The sequence below is a fragment of the Marmota flaviventris genome, chromosome 12, assembly GCF_047511675.1.
Source record: "Marmota flaviventris isolate mMarFla1 chromosome 12, mMarFla1.hap1, whole genome shotgun sequence".
NCBI lineage: Eukaryota > Metazoa > Chordata > Mammalia > Rodentia > Sciuridae > Marmota > Marmota flaviventris.
Window position 1 is genome coordinate 57,834,058 of NC_092509.1, and position 13,647 is coordinate 57,847,704.

Sequence of the window (13,647 nt, forward strand, 5' to 3'; positions counted from 1 at the left end):
GACTAGCTTTACTATGTTCCAGACACTGTGCTAAAAATCTTAAAATGGATCATGCCATTTAATCCTCTCAGAAACATAACTCTACTGAAGAAGGGGTCCTTGGTTTCAGAGCTGGCTCTTGTAGATTCCCACTGCCAATAGTCAACAGTGTCACTACCACTGGACTATATGGAAGACAGGATGTAAAAAACAGAAAGGACTTGCCACTGTGTCAGTATTACTTCAAATTCTTGTCTTCCCCAATCTACCTGCTACTATTTTTTTTCCAGAGATAGCTTATGCATTAACAGCAGGAGACCTTCAGTAGGACACACTTACTCCATCTTTATCTGGAACCAGCCCAACTAGTACTTACCAACTAGTACTTATGAGAAATGTGGACATGGCAGCACATGCCTGTAATACTAGGTACTCAGAAGGCTGAAGCAGGACGATCATAAATTTGAAGTCAGCCTGTGCAACTTAGCAAGACCCTGTCTCAGAATAAAAATAAAATGGGCAAAGGATCACGGGCAGAGTGCTTGCCTAGCATGTGTGAGGCCCTAGGTTGAACCACCATCACTAAAACAAAACAAAACAGAACAAAAAGAGCAAAAATCCTCATGAGAAAACTTAAAGAGCTGGTTACTTATACTCTTTCTTCTCCTCCTCAAAAATAATCATCCTAATAATAATAGTACAGTTTATTGTTCTTTACTGTGTTCTAGACATTGTGCTAAAAATCTTAAAATGGATCATGCCATTTAATACTCATAAAGACCAATGAGGAAGGTACTGTTGTTAGCTCAATTTTCAGAGAAGAAAATAAAGACTTAGAGAAGTATCCTGTGTGGAACAGAGTTAGGAGCTAGCAGAGCCAATATTGCAACTTGGGCAGTGTAACTTTAAACCTCTGCTCTTGAACATCTATAAGCTGCAACTAGTCCCTCCCTTTCAGGTCTGTCTGTATAAAGTAGTGTTAAAGTGAAAAATTGTAAATGAGAAGGAAAAAAGCCAAACCCCATCATTGCCCCATTAATTTTGAGGGAAAAAACTGGAAATCTAAAAACCTCTATATTATTTGATGCTACTTTTCTAATTCAGGAGAATAATCCAACCATCAACATACAGTTTTAAAAAGTCATGTAATAAAAAAGTGCTGAGAAAAATAACAAAAAATGCTTTCAGTATCATTAGAGGCTTACTTTAGACTAAGTGAATACAGTATACTCTAGTCAAGAAATCAATAATTTTTGAGAAGTTAAAAACTTCAACCAAAACAACATAAATCTATGTAATGCTTTTTATTTACTGACCTCTAAAACAATCCAAAATTCTTATGGCTAATGGAACCTTCCAAACTAAAATGTTGTTCAACATGACAATTACTACAAAAATATATGTATTTTAATATAGTGCTTTCACTTCACCCAAGGAATCAACATAAGAACATTACATTTAGATAGTAAAATCAAATTACAAATATAAATATGAAATAATGTCATATTTCTGGTTTACTAGAAGACATATAACAGCATGACAATATGTTTAACAGCTTAGGTAAGAAAAGAAAATGGGCAGGGGTATCATGGAGGTATGCAAATATTAAACAATTCATATAATCCTTAGCCCTTCTGAGAAATATTTCTCATGGGAAATATGTAGCAAATATTCTGTAATACAGTGGTTCCAGTCCATTATAGTGATCATTATTCTGATCATGTGTTCAAATAACTGCTGTTGTTTTTATCACAGTCATTCATTGCTTAACAAGCTGATACTGATACTATAAATCCCTTATGTAGTTTAATTGGGCACAGCAGTGCATGCCTATAATCCCAGTGACTCAGGAGGCTAAGGCAGGAGGACTGCAAGTTCAAAGTCAGTCTCAGCAACTGAGCGACGCTCTAAGCAACTTAGTGAGATCCTATCTCAAAATAAAACATAAAAAGAGGACTGGGGATGTGGCTCAGTGGTTAAGCACCCTTGGGTTCAATCCTTATTAGCAAAAAAAAAAAGGTAGTTTAAATTGGAAAAGCTTAAAGTAAAGAATATGTTATTCTTAACTACTTTTAGATATAACTGAGACATAATCAGCCATACTATTTTGTATAGTTAATTCCAGTTACTATAAGTTTATTGGTTATTAATAACACAAATTTTATGTTCCAAAAGAAATATAATGATCCAGCACAATGGTTACATTTAATTTTCTCTTAAAGACAGACAAACTAAATTTAAGAAGAACTGGCTTTTTTTGGTATTTCATTTTAAATTACTAATATAAATTTATCAGAGAAATAATTGTATATTTTGGCCAACATCAAATAATCTGTAAAAAGTTTCTGAGACAGATGCATTTCTTATTTAATTTTCAAAGATAAATAATGGCTTTCTAACAGAAAGCATTTATATTCCTAGCTCTCTAAAGTAAACATTAAAAATAAAGTACAAAAAAAATATCTCCCAGCTTTTGAATAGCTCACTTAGTTACATAAAGTATTTTTTGTCAACACTTCCTCATATTCAAAAGATATTTACTTCCTAAGAACATGACAAAAAGAGTCTTCATTTCAAACCAGTCAGTCCGTTTCCATGGCAACACTGCGGGATTCCTTGGCTACCATAAGTCGCATTAGTTGACTGTGGAATTTCTCAATCTTCTTTACATCTTGAGCTTGATCTGTTCTATACACCAAACACTGTCAGAAATTTTAAAATTATACATTAACTAAGTAAAACCAGATACTGGCACTGTGAAAACAGTAATTAGGAAAAACTCTGAGAGTCCTTCCTACTATTGTTTTGCTCTATTCTCTCTACAGTCAAAGGACAAACTGTACTCAAGTTCACAAGCTTCCAGCAATTACATTCCTTAAGAATGGTATTTTTGTCATTGTTATGTTTTTTTTTTTTTTTTGTACAGGGGATTGGACCCAGGGTCACTTTACCACTGAGAAACATTCCACAGCCCTTTTTATTTTTTATTTTGAGATAGAATCTTGCTAGGTTGCTTAGGGCCTTGCTAAATTGCTGGGCAGGCATCAAACTAGTGATCCTCCTGTCTCAGCCTTCCAAGTCAGTGGGACTACAGGAATGTACCACCATATCTGGCTTTAGGAATGGCATTTTGAATACTACTTCTGAGGATTCAAAATTATTCAATATCTACTAGAAACTTCTAAAAAATGATCAGTTAGTAATGTATTAAATCCTGTTGTGGGCTGTTGAGAAGAATTCAAGGACTTAAATTAGATATTCTCTCCTGGAACACAGTCACTAATAACTGAGTTACAGTGGAAAAAAAAGCCAAAAAAATCTTAGGATCCCGTTCCCTATCTGTGAAATTATGGGTTTAACAATATTTTTCTTCAAAGTCTAGAATTCCCTGCTTCTAGCTGGTGCATAATTAAATCAAACCAACTAAGTCTGTCCAATCTTGATTTTCTGAAGGTATTTATTATAATTTTTAAACCAACCCAAAACCTTAGATATGCTTATAGTTAGTCAAAAACCATTTGTTCTAAAATCTTCAAACACACAAACTTTGAGCTGGCAGCCTTTTCTCATTTTGTAATTAGGTCCATTTTTTCTTTAACCCACCTAGAGGTCCACATGAGTTTTATACAACAGGAACTAATGATCCTATAATAAGTCATTAACTTAAATGACTTGGAAATTCAACCTCACCATGCCCAACTGATCTGAATTCATGTAGTCTTTAAAGAACTCACTTAAAAAAAAAAAAATTTAGGGCTGGGGATGTGGCTCAAGTGGTAGCGTGCTCGTCTGGCATGCGCGAGGCACTGGGTTCAATCCTCAGCACCACATAAAAATAAAAATAAAGATACTGTGCCACCTAAAACTAAAAAAAAATTAATTAATTAAAAAAATTACCCACACTGTACAAATTTGTATGAAAACCTTGTAATAAGGCCATACTAAGGCAGACACGGTGGTACATGCCTACATTAAACCCAGAAACTTGGGAGGCTATAAAGCAAAGGATCCTAAGTGTGAGGTCAGCCTCAGCAACTTAAAAAGCCCTTGTCTCAAAATAAAAAGGACTGGGAATATATAGCTCAATGATAAAACACCCCGGGGTTCAATACCCAGTGCCCAAGAAAGAGAAAATTATAAATCATTTGGGGGATTAGGGGGAAAAGTGATACATACATGCAATCATAAAAAATAAAGCTATGTGGTGATAATGATGAATACAGTTTAAGACCAAGTTTTCTGATAAAATTATTAGCTTTTAAAATTAGTGAAGGCAATATACAAACTTTTTTTAGTCCCTTCTGGATATTTCTAGATATGGTTTAATTCTTAGTAGTTTTAGGAAATGGAATAAAAAAATGCCAAATAAATTATTTCTGATATTGTTTAACATGGATCCTTAAATTATGAGGGGCAAAAAAGCTATTACTTGGAGATAAAGACTTTTTTTAAAAAAAAATTCACTTCTCCTTATCTATTTCTTTTTCTTTTTTTTGTGTGTGTGTGTGTATGTTGCTGGGGATTGAACCCAGGGTCTTGTGCATGCTAAGCAAGCACTCTACCAACTGAGCTATATCCCCAGCCCTTCTTTTCTATTTCTAAATGTCAGAGTTCTCGGTCAGACTTGAAAAAACTTTTAAACAAGTCCTTGGCAACCTCCAAATTATTCTTGGTGACTTTGATATCCCTCTGGCCAAAACTGAGACCAGAGGGGCACACATACAAAAAAATCACCTTGAGATAAAGCCTTTGTATTAAAATTTATTCTGCATTTCCCCTCCCCGGTTTTAAAACAAGGCATATCTGTTTCTCTTCAGCAGGTATATCTTAACCACTCTGGGATAATCACAATTAAACTTTTTCTTAATGTGGAATGCTCAAGATTCAAGAATACATTTATTTAATCTAACAAGTCACAAGCACTAATGCTAGATACGTTCATGTATTTTGTTTGCTTTCCACAACATCACAATCAGGTAAACAGACTATTATTATGGCATTTTATAGATGAGGAAACTGAGATCCAGAAGGGCAAATTTTTCCAAGGTCAAAATGCTAATAAATGGTTAAGCTAGGATTCAGACCTCTTGAATCATCTCAATTTTTTCTTCCTTTTCTACATTTTTAGTTACTCCACCAGATTCAACTGCTCCTTAGGAAACATGGTAATCATTAAAAGTTCTGACTTCATGCAACCTCATAATAGAACCCCAGACACAAATATGATATATGACCAAAAGTGATTTTTTAGAAGAATTAATCTATTTTTAAAAATATTTACTGAGTACTCTCTGGATCAAGATAGACTAAGGGTAAGAATACAGGTAAGAATATTATTCATCTACCTCTATTATCTTGAAGCAATAAGTCTATTTTTTTAAAAAAGTTTTTTAGTTGTTGATGGACCTTTATTTTATTCATTTATTTATGTGTGGTGCTGAGAATTGAACCCAGTGCCTCACACACACGAGGCAAGTCCTCTACTACTGAGCCACAACCCCAGCCCAGCAATAAGTCTATTAAAAAGATAATTGTGATACAGCACAAGAGAAATCAAAAAGAAATGAAACAATCCTCATGAGTCTGGTTCTGAAAGATGATCAGTCTTCCCACATTGGGAATGGGGGTGGGATTCAATATTGCAAAGGAAGAAACAAAATGTTCAAAAGCAGAGGCCTAACCACAGTATGTTAAAGGAGCTCTTAAGTAAAATAGAAAATAGAGAATAGGGGAATATGAAATTGAAGAAAGAAAGATTGTGGCAGCAATAAAAAGTGAACAAAAGAAGAAAGGATATAGTTGGAAGTCTATTCTAACAGGCCAGACAAGAGATAAAATCCTAAACATAAAGAGAGTAAGTGCAAAGATGGAGAGTCTGTGCAGGAAAAATGAGGAAGGAGCTCTTGAATCAGTAACTCCAAATGCCTAGCAAAGTGTGTGTGATTTATGAGGAGATCAAAACAGGTTTCAAATAAACAATGAGTGGACAGGAGAATGAGGGAAATGATCCCAAGGTTTCTGACCAGGTGGATGGCAATGCAACTCAAGTAGGAAGAGAAGGAGCCAGACAGAAATGAGCTGATAAGCTCCACTCTGGAGGGACTTACTTTGAATAGTATTTGAGGCAAAGATACTTAAGAGTTAAATCATGACATCAGAAGAAAAATGGGAACTAAACACGCAAACTTGCAAGGAGACACAAATATAAGCAATACTGGACTCAACTGAAGGAATTGCTCCAGATGTCATAATATGAAAAAGACAATAAAGGAGAGAATTCTAGGGAAACAAATATTTATGGAGACACAGCAAAGAAATAATTATCAAAGAATGAGACAGAAACAAAGAAAGCCAAGATAAAATTTAGCCACATGTGTCAAAATAATAATTTCCATGAGAGAGCAGTCTTTGTATCAAAATGAGCAAGGATCAAACAAAATATGAAGTGATGAGACTACTGGGTTTGAAAAAAAGATGCTGCTCATGAGCTCTCACCAAGAGCAGTGTGAGTGGTACAAACCAGATGACAGAGGGCCAAGGAAGGAATGGGATGGGAGGAAGTAAGAAGAGTGAGAACATCAAGAAAGAAGAGAGATACAATAACAAAGTCTATAACTTGTGTTCAAATACATTGTTTACTACTACTTGTTTTATTTTTTGTGATGCTGTGGACTGAATCCAGGGCCTCATGCAGGTGAGGCAAGTGCTCTAGCACTGACCTATATACCCAGCCCCACTGTTTATTTCTCTCACAAACAAAAATGAAACCTTTCCTCTCCTATATTCAATTTTGGTCTCTATGTTTCTTTTGCTTAAGGTCCAGAGAAAGCAACTGTTAAGCCATACCTGACAAGCTGCAATGATGAGGCAAGTAAAATTATTTCTTGAATGTCTATAAAAGTAGCTTCTAGAATGAGGCTCATCATTTTGGAATAAAAGGCAAAAGAAGCATCCTAATGGGTAATCTGCATAAATTCTATATAAATAATTTCAAGTGATCAACTCAAAAAAATCTGAAAGTATGCAACAAATAAAAATGTATACTTACAACTAAATCATCTGTTACTTTAATACACAGACTCCCATCAGAATGCCTATATTTGAGAACGACACGTGCCTGAAATAAAAACACATATTTAGATATAGTAAAGACAGATGTCATTTCTCTAAATAATTTAGTCTTCAGGTAGGCTGAAAGGATCCTTTTTAGAATAAACACCCAAAACATCTAAAGGCATCTTTATTGTAGTCTTGTCATTACTGAAATTATAAGTTTCAAAAAAAAGAAGTCATTTTAGTTCATTCCTTGTGCTACACTTTAAATACTTAAAAAAAAAAAGTGGGAAGGCTGGGGCTGTAGCTCAGTGGTAGAGCGCTTGCCTTGCACATGTGAGGCATTGGGTTCAATCCTCAACACCACTTAAAAATAAATAAAAATATTTTTTAAAAACTTGGATATTATAATTGCAGCCAGTCTAAAGAAAACTCCCAAAGCATATTCATACTCAGGGAATGTCTCTGAAGACTATAAGATAGTTTGGCTTTTTTTCCCAATGAGAATATATGCCAGCACACCTAGTCATGGAGAAATAACAGGAAAACAAATAAGCAGAAATGGCTGGTTAATAAGTCCAATTACAGTGCTGGAGATATAGCTCAGTGGTAGAGCACTTGCCTAGCATGCCTGAAGCCCTGGGTTTAATCCCCACCACCACAAAAATAAAAACAAACAAAAAGCTCAAATTCATTTTTCAGGGAAACAGTGCTTCAGTGCTGGATAGAGTTTCTATCCTTCCATGGCTGTCAGAAGGTAGATTCAAAAAGAAGTCTCTTAGCAACAACTTTTCCAAAAACCTGCACTGATGTTGTTCAGTATTCTAGTTAAGTAGCCAAGATATTGTTCAGATATTAGAATATAATATAAGACAATATCCAGTAACTTCCAGATTCTGTGAACTTTTTTTTTGTTCTTTTACTGATGGATGTAAGCAAGCATAATCAGCAGTCAGTTTTTTGTTTTGTTTTTGTTTGTTTTTGCTATACAATACCAGTAACTCTTGCTTAGCTAGCTGTTTCAAAAACTGCGAAGAATCTACAAGCCAAAACAGGAATATAGTTTTAAAATGCTTACAATGTAGCACAAAAAGTGTCAAAAACAATTCTGGAAACTAAAAAGGGCTAATAATACAGCTATAACCTACAACTTTTCCCATTATGCTCTCTGTACTCCTGGGATTGCAAAAAAAAAGTTACATCTCTTGGAGATGTGTCTTGATAAGGGAAACGGAATTCACCCGCATTTAAGTAGAGAGAAATAATAACCAGAATGTTTGTGAAATATTTATTGAACTATTAAACTGTTTTAACTTATTTTTAAAAATTTAATTTTAAAAACAAAAGAAACCAAAATTTAAAAATATACTAAGCATGACAACTATATAAAGTTTTAACTCTCAGTTAAGAGAATACTCACTGGTTTCACTAGAAGAAATGAGAGTTAAAGGGCATATGGTTCTGTAAGACAGGATTCTGTTTTGTAGCTTAAGGGGCACCTGAGCCACTGTGTCATGCACGTGCCAGGAAAGGAGAGGAAAAAAGTCAAGATTTTTGCCCTCTTAGGAACTTTGAATTCAACCAACCAAAATAATCAAAACATAAAACAGAATTAATTAAGTCCTATAAAGGCATACATAGGTAAACCACTAAAAAGAGAAAACAATTTACACTGGGAGAAGGGAAAGAGTCACTTCTTTTAGGAGCTATCCTTGAAAATGTGTTATAGTTTAGATATGAGATGCCTCCCCAAAAGCTAACTTAATGCAGGAACATTCAGAGGTGAAATAATTAGGTTATGAGAACTATCACCTAATAAGGAAATTAGTCCATTTACTGGATTAATAATTTCAATGGATTACTGGGTGGTAACTGTAGACAGGTGGGATGAGGCTGGAGTAAGGAGGTCACTGGGGGTACACCTTGGAAATTATATTTTGTCCCTGGCTTCTCACTCTCTGCTCTGCTTCCAGGCTGCCCTGAGCTAAGCAGCTTTTTTCACCATACCTTTCTTCTGTCTCACTTCAGGCCCAAAGCAATGGAGTCAACTAACCATGGATGGAGAACTCTGCATCAGCAAGTCAAAATAAACCTTTCCTTGTCTAATTTGTTCTTGTCAGGTATTTTGGTCAGAGTGACAAAAAGTTGACTAAAAGAAAAATGCATTTTTCCCCCCTCTAAGAAAGAAGGTTGGAGAAAGGATAAGTATTCTGAATAATGATCTGATGAATTCTGTAGTTTCATTGAGTCTATAGTTGAAGATGGTGGAAATGGGGGTAAATAATGCCTGACTGGAAAGAGGGTCAGACAGAGACTGAGAGTTAGTGAAGTTTAATGAAGTTTTTAAAGCAGGGAACAATTCAATTTTTATTTTTTAGACAGCTGTAGCAGGTGTGAAGGAGAGACTAAAAAGGGCAGACAGAGTAACTAAGAAGTTATTATACAGTCTATCAGTAATACCATTTTCAATTAGAGCTATGTTGAGAGTGGTAAAAGATGACAGATACAATCATCAACCTAAATATGCTGGTATGAGAGGACAGAGATTTTGGAAAATAGACTCCAGAGTCCTGAAAAAAAAACTTTCTTTCTTTCTTTTTCTTTTAGTACCAGGAATTGAACCCAGAAGCACTTAACCACTGAGCCATATCCTCAACCCTTTTTTTTTTTTAATTTACTTTTTTTGTGGTGCTGGGGATTGAACTCAGGACCTTGTGCATGCGAGTCAAGCACTCTACCAACTGAGCTATATCCCCAGTCTTTTTTATTTTTTGAGACAATCTCCCTAAGTTGCTGAGGCTGACTTTGAACTTGTGATCTTCTTGCCTCAGCATTCTAAGTCACTGGGATAACAGGGGTGTGTCACTGCACCTGGCCAAAATTTTTTCTTTATCCCTGGTAAGAGCAGAATGGACTTGGAGTTCAGAGCCTAAATCTGTATTTCAGCTTAATCTCTTAGATATTAGGCAAACAATTTATGGAATCTAAGACTGTTTATTTATCCACTTCAATGGGTTGCTATCATGGTTTGGATCTTGAATGTTTCCCCAGAAGCTCATGTTGTGGGCAATGCAGCAATGATGATTCATGAGGGCTCTGACCTCATCAGTAAACTCATCCATTTGATGGATTAATAATCTGAATGGCCTTCTAGGTGCTAACAATATGCAGGGAGGGCACAGCTAGAGGAAGTGGGTCAGTGGGAGCATGACCTTAGGGGCAATATCTGTCCCTGGCCTCTTCTCTGTTTCCTGGTTGCCCTGAGCTAAGAAGCTCTCTTCCACCACACCATTGGCATGATCTTCTGCCTCACTCAGAGAAATGGCATCGGCCTACCATGGACCTCTGAACCCATGAGTCCAAAATAAACTTTCCCTCTTCTAAATTGCTTTTGTTAAGTATTAAGGACACGAATGACTCAAAGCTAACTAACACAGTTGCTGCAGTTGTTTTAATAAATTATACATACACATTCCAATTATACATTCTGCTGTTTTTATTTTTAGTTTTGAACCCCAGGCTTCATGCTTACCAGGCAAGCACTCTCCACTGAACCACATCTCTAGCCCTAAACTATACATATATGAAAGATGCCTGTCACATAGAACGCACTCAATAAAACTCTTTTCATCCTCTCCATCCAAAAATCAGTTAAAAGGCAGTAGAAAGCCATCATGAGGATGCAGGAGTTTTTAGGCCACTGAAATTATTCAGCTGGGTGAAGAACTGAAAGGTTCTCCCTCTTGTCTAGTCTAGAAATGCTTTTGCACAGTGATGTTCTCCAATTACTATTTTAATTTTCATTTGCCCTATAACTACTGCCACATTCTTGAAATATAGCCCCTCTTGAGGTGACTCTGTATATTCTTTACTGTCTTTTCAAATATTTTTGAAAATATTTTGATTCAAAATATTTGAATATTTATATATTCAAATACAAAAATATTTGAATATATAAATCTGTGGGTGCTTTTGGACAAAAATCTTATACTATCTTCATGGACTGAAGAAACAAATGACCCTGTGACCAGGGGAAAGGAAAACCACCAAATGGAACAGTCAGCACTCACTAGTGTCACAAGTAAGTACTTGATTTCAAAAATATCTAATTCACTTCATTATTTATTATATCACTTTATGAAGAACCTTAATATTTTACAAATGAAACTAATAAAGTATTGTTATATCAGTTTAAAAATGGCACTGAAAATGTTTTAGTATTTTGGTTATTTAGGTCTTTCCATTGGTCTAATACTATTTTTAATTATAGTATCAACACATTTTGCTGCCCCATTTAAATGATGCTCAATATAAACAACATGTGGCGTGGGAGTTACAGGTTACCAGCCCAATATATACCTTTAAAACACAGTTCATATTATTTACTGATTGATCAATGAAAATCTGACTCAGTAAAATCTGAGCCCCGTTTCTTAAGAGTAACCGCTTTTCTTTTTCTTTCTTCTCCAAAGGATATATTCACATTTATCCATAGTACCTTCCAAAAATACCAGCTCCTTAAGGGATAGGCTGCAATCTTCCCTTTGTGTTTCCCACAGAAGTAAATCTGGCATGGTGAGGTGGGGAATGAAACCTTTTGCAAACATTTATGCATAAGTGCGTTTTCCTGGAACAGGGTGCAAACATTCTCAAAAAAGGCCACGGACCCTCAAAACATTAAGAACCCCCTTTGGGCAGGGACATATCTGCTTCCAAACAGATTTCTTTAAAGAAAGCCTGGGCTGTCAAAAGAATTAACATCACTGTTTTATATATCCGAGGTACATTTATTTACATCTTGGTGGTAGGGGAAATGGGCACCAAGACACCTAACGGACAGTAATCCGGAGCTGCAGAGGGAGGAGCCCCGTCCTTAGAGACACGTAAATCCATCAAAGCCATAGAGGAAGTTCAGGGACTGGAAGCGTCTGTACTGACGGTTATGAATGAAACGATCCTAACTGATGTCATCAGGACCTCACTGGGCCACTCGAGTCGGGGATAGGGACAGGACAGCAGGTACAATTAGATTTGGCGGGGTCCATCTCGGCTCCCTCCCACCACCTCCTGGGAATACTAGAGAACCCCCTGAGCTCAAGCGGACGACAGGGAAGACATTCTGATCCCGGGTTGGTACCCGAGGCAGAGGCCCCACTATTTACCTTCATAGGGTCAGCGAGGTAGAGCTTTTCGGCCGCGCGGCTAAACTCCTCCCAGGTCTGGTACTGCGGCATCGTGGCCTGGGATGGAATGGGAATGAGAAGCAAGCCTAAGGGACCGGAGGCGGCACTGCCTGGCCCACCTACCTACCTACAACCTGCAGTAGCCGACCAACGTAGGAGTCCCAGCTGCTCAAAGATGGTGGTGCCTCCTCGCACCAACGCCTTGCTCCGTTGGACAGCTCCGACCGCGCTTGACCAATGGGCAAGAGGGATGTTACGAGGGAGGGGGCGGAGCCCCCAGCGTGTAGCCCAAGGAAGTCAAGAGCAGGCCGATGGATGGCGTTTGCCACAGCGCCTCCTGCAGGAGTGGAGGGGCAGCGTCTCTCCGGTTGCCCCCTGGGTTGGACTGCAATAATGAAGCCCAGGTTCCTTTAACAAAGATTGAGCGGCTCAATCACAAAGAATGTGATAGGAGCGGAGATATAAGCATGAAATGACAAGGTCCAGCCATCACACACATAGTCTGGTGAAGGAAGGGAGACACATAACAGGATTGAAATCAAAATCTTTCTATGGTAAATATTTATTTAGAGCCAGTGCAGCGAGCCCAAAAGAATGGTTATTTGGGGGTGGGGGATAAGCTCACAGAGGCTGACACAAGTTGAACTGGCAGGCAAGGAAGAGGCCCATTGTAGATCTGCAGTGAACTATTAATATAAAAGGTGTTTAGGGGACGTGAGAAGAGTAGAAAGGAGAGGAGCCATATCATTGTATATGTTAGGATATGAAATTTGAATTTTGTCCATCAGGCCATTGGTGCCATAGAAAGGTACCTTTTACAAATAAAGTTTATTGAGGTATATTTTACATATAATAAAACGCACCAATTTTAAGTGTACAGTTTCATGCATTTTGACAAATGTATATACCCATTGGGTATATACCCACATACCTAAATACCACAATCAAGATATAGAACATTTTTCATCTCCAGAAATTTCCCTCATGCTTCCTTATATTCAGTTTCCAAACTTTCACTCCTATTGCTATGAATATGCTTTAAACATATACATATTTTTAAAATTCTTTTGGTACTGGGGATTGAACCCAGGGGCACTTCACCACTGAGCTACATCCCCAGTCCTTTTTATTTATTTATTTTTATTTTGAGAAAGGATCTTTCTAAGTTGTTGAGAGCCTTGTTAAGTCCTGAGGCTGGCTTAGAACTTGCAGTCCTCTTTCTCAGCCTCTGGAGTCACTAGGATTACAGGTGTGTGCCATCCTATCCAGTACAGATATACTTTCTGCTACTATAGATTAGTACTTTTTGTTCTTTGAAAGGCTTTAAGCAGATCCCCCCCCCCTTTTTTATTAATTTTCTTCCTCTTTCTCCTTCTTCTCTTCCTCCTCCCCCGCTCCTATCTTGCTATATTACCCAGGCTAGCACTCAAGC

The 13,647-nt window shown here is 37.0% G+C and overlaps 1 protein-coding gene across 1 annotated transcript; it reads right to left on the reverse strand.

The window, feature by feature from the left end:
• Nucleotides 1-1,268: 1,268 nt before the first annotated feature.
• Srp9 (signal recognition particle 9) lies at nt 1,269-12,430 on the reverse strand. The gene is made up of 4 exons (XM_071600021.1): nt 12,343-12,430; nt 12,195-12,272; nt 7,028-7,096; nt 1,269-2,681 (listed from the first exon to the last, which is right to left on the reverse strand). The coding sequence occupies exons 2-4, from the start codon at nt 12,264-12,266 to the stop codon at nt 2,562-2,564; spliced, it is 261 nt and encodes an 86-aa protein (XP_071456122.1). The 5' UTR covers nt 12,267-12,272; nt 12,343-12,430; the 3' UTR covers nt 1,269-2,561.
• Nucleotides 12,431-13,647: the final 1,217 nt, after the last annotated feature.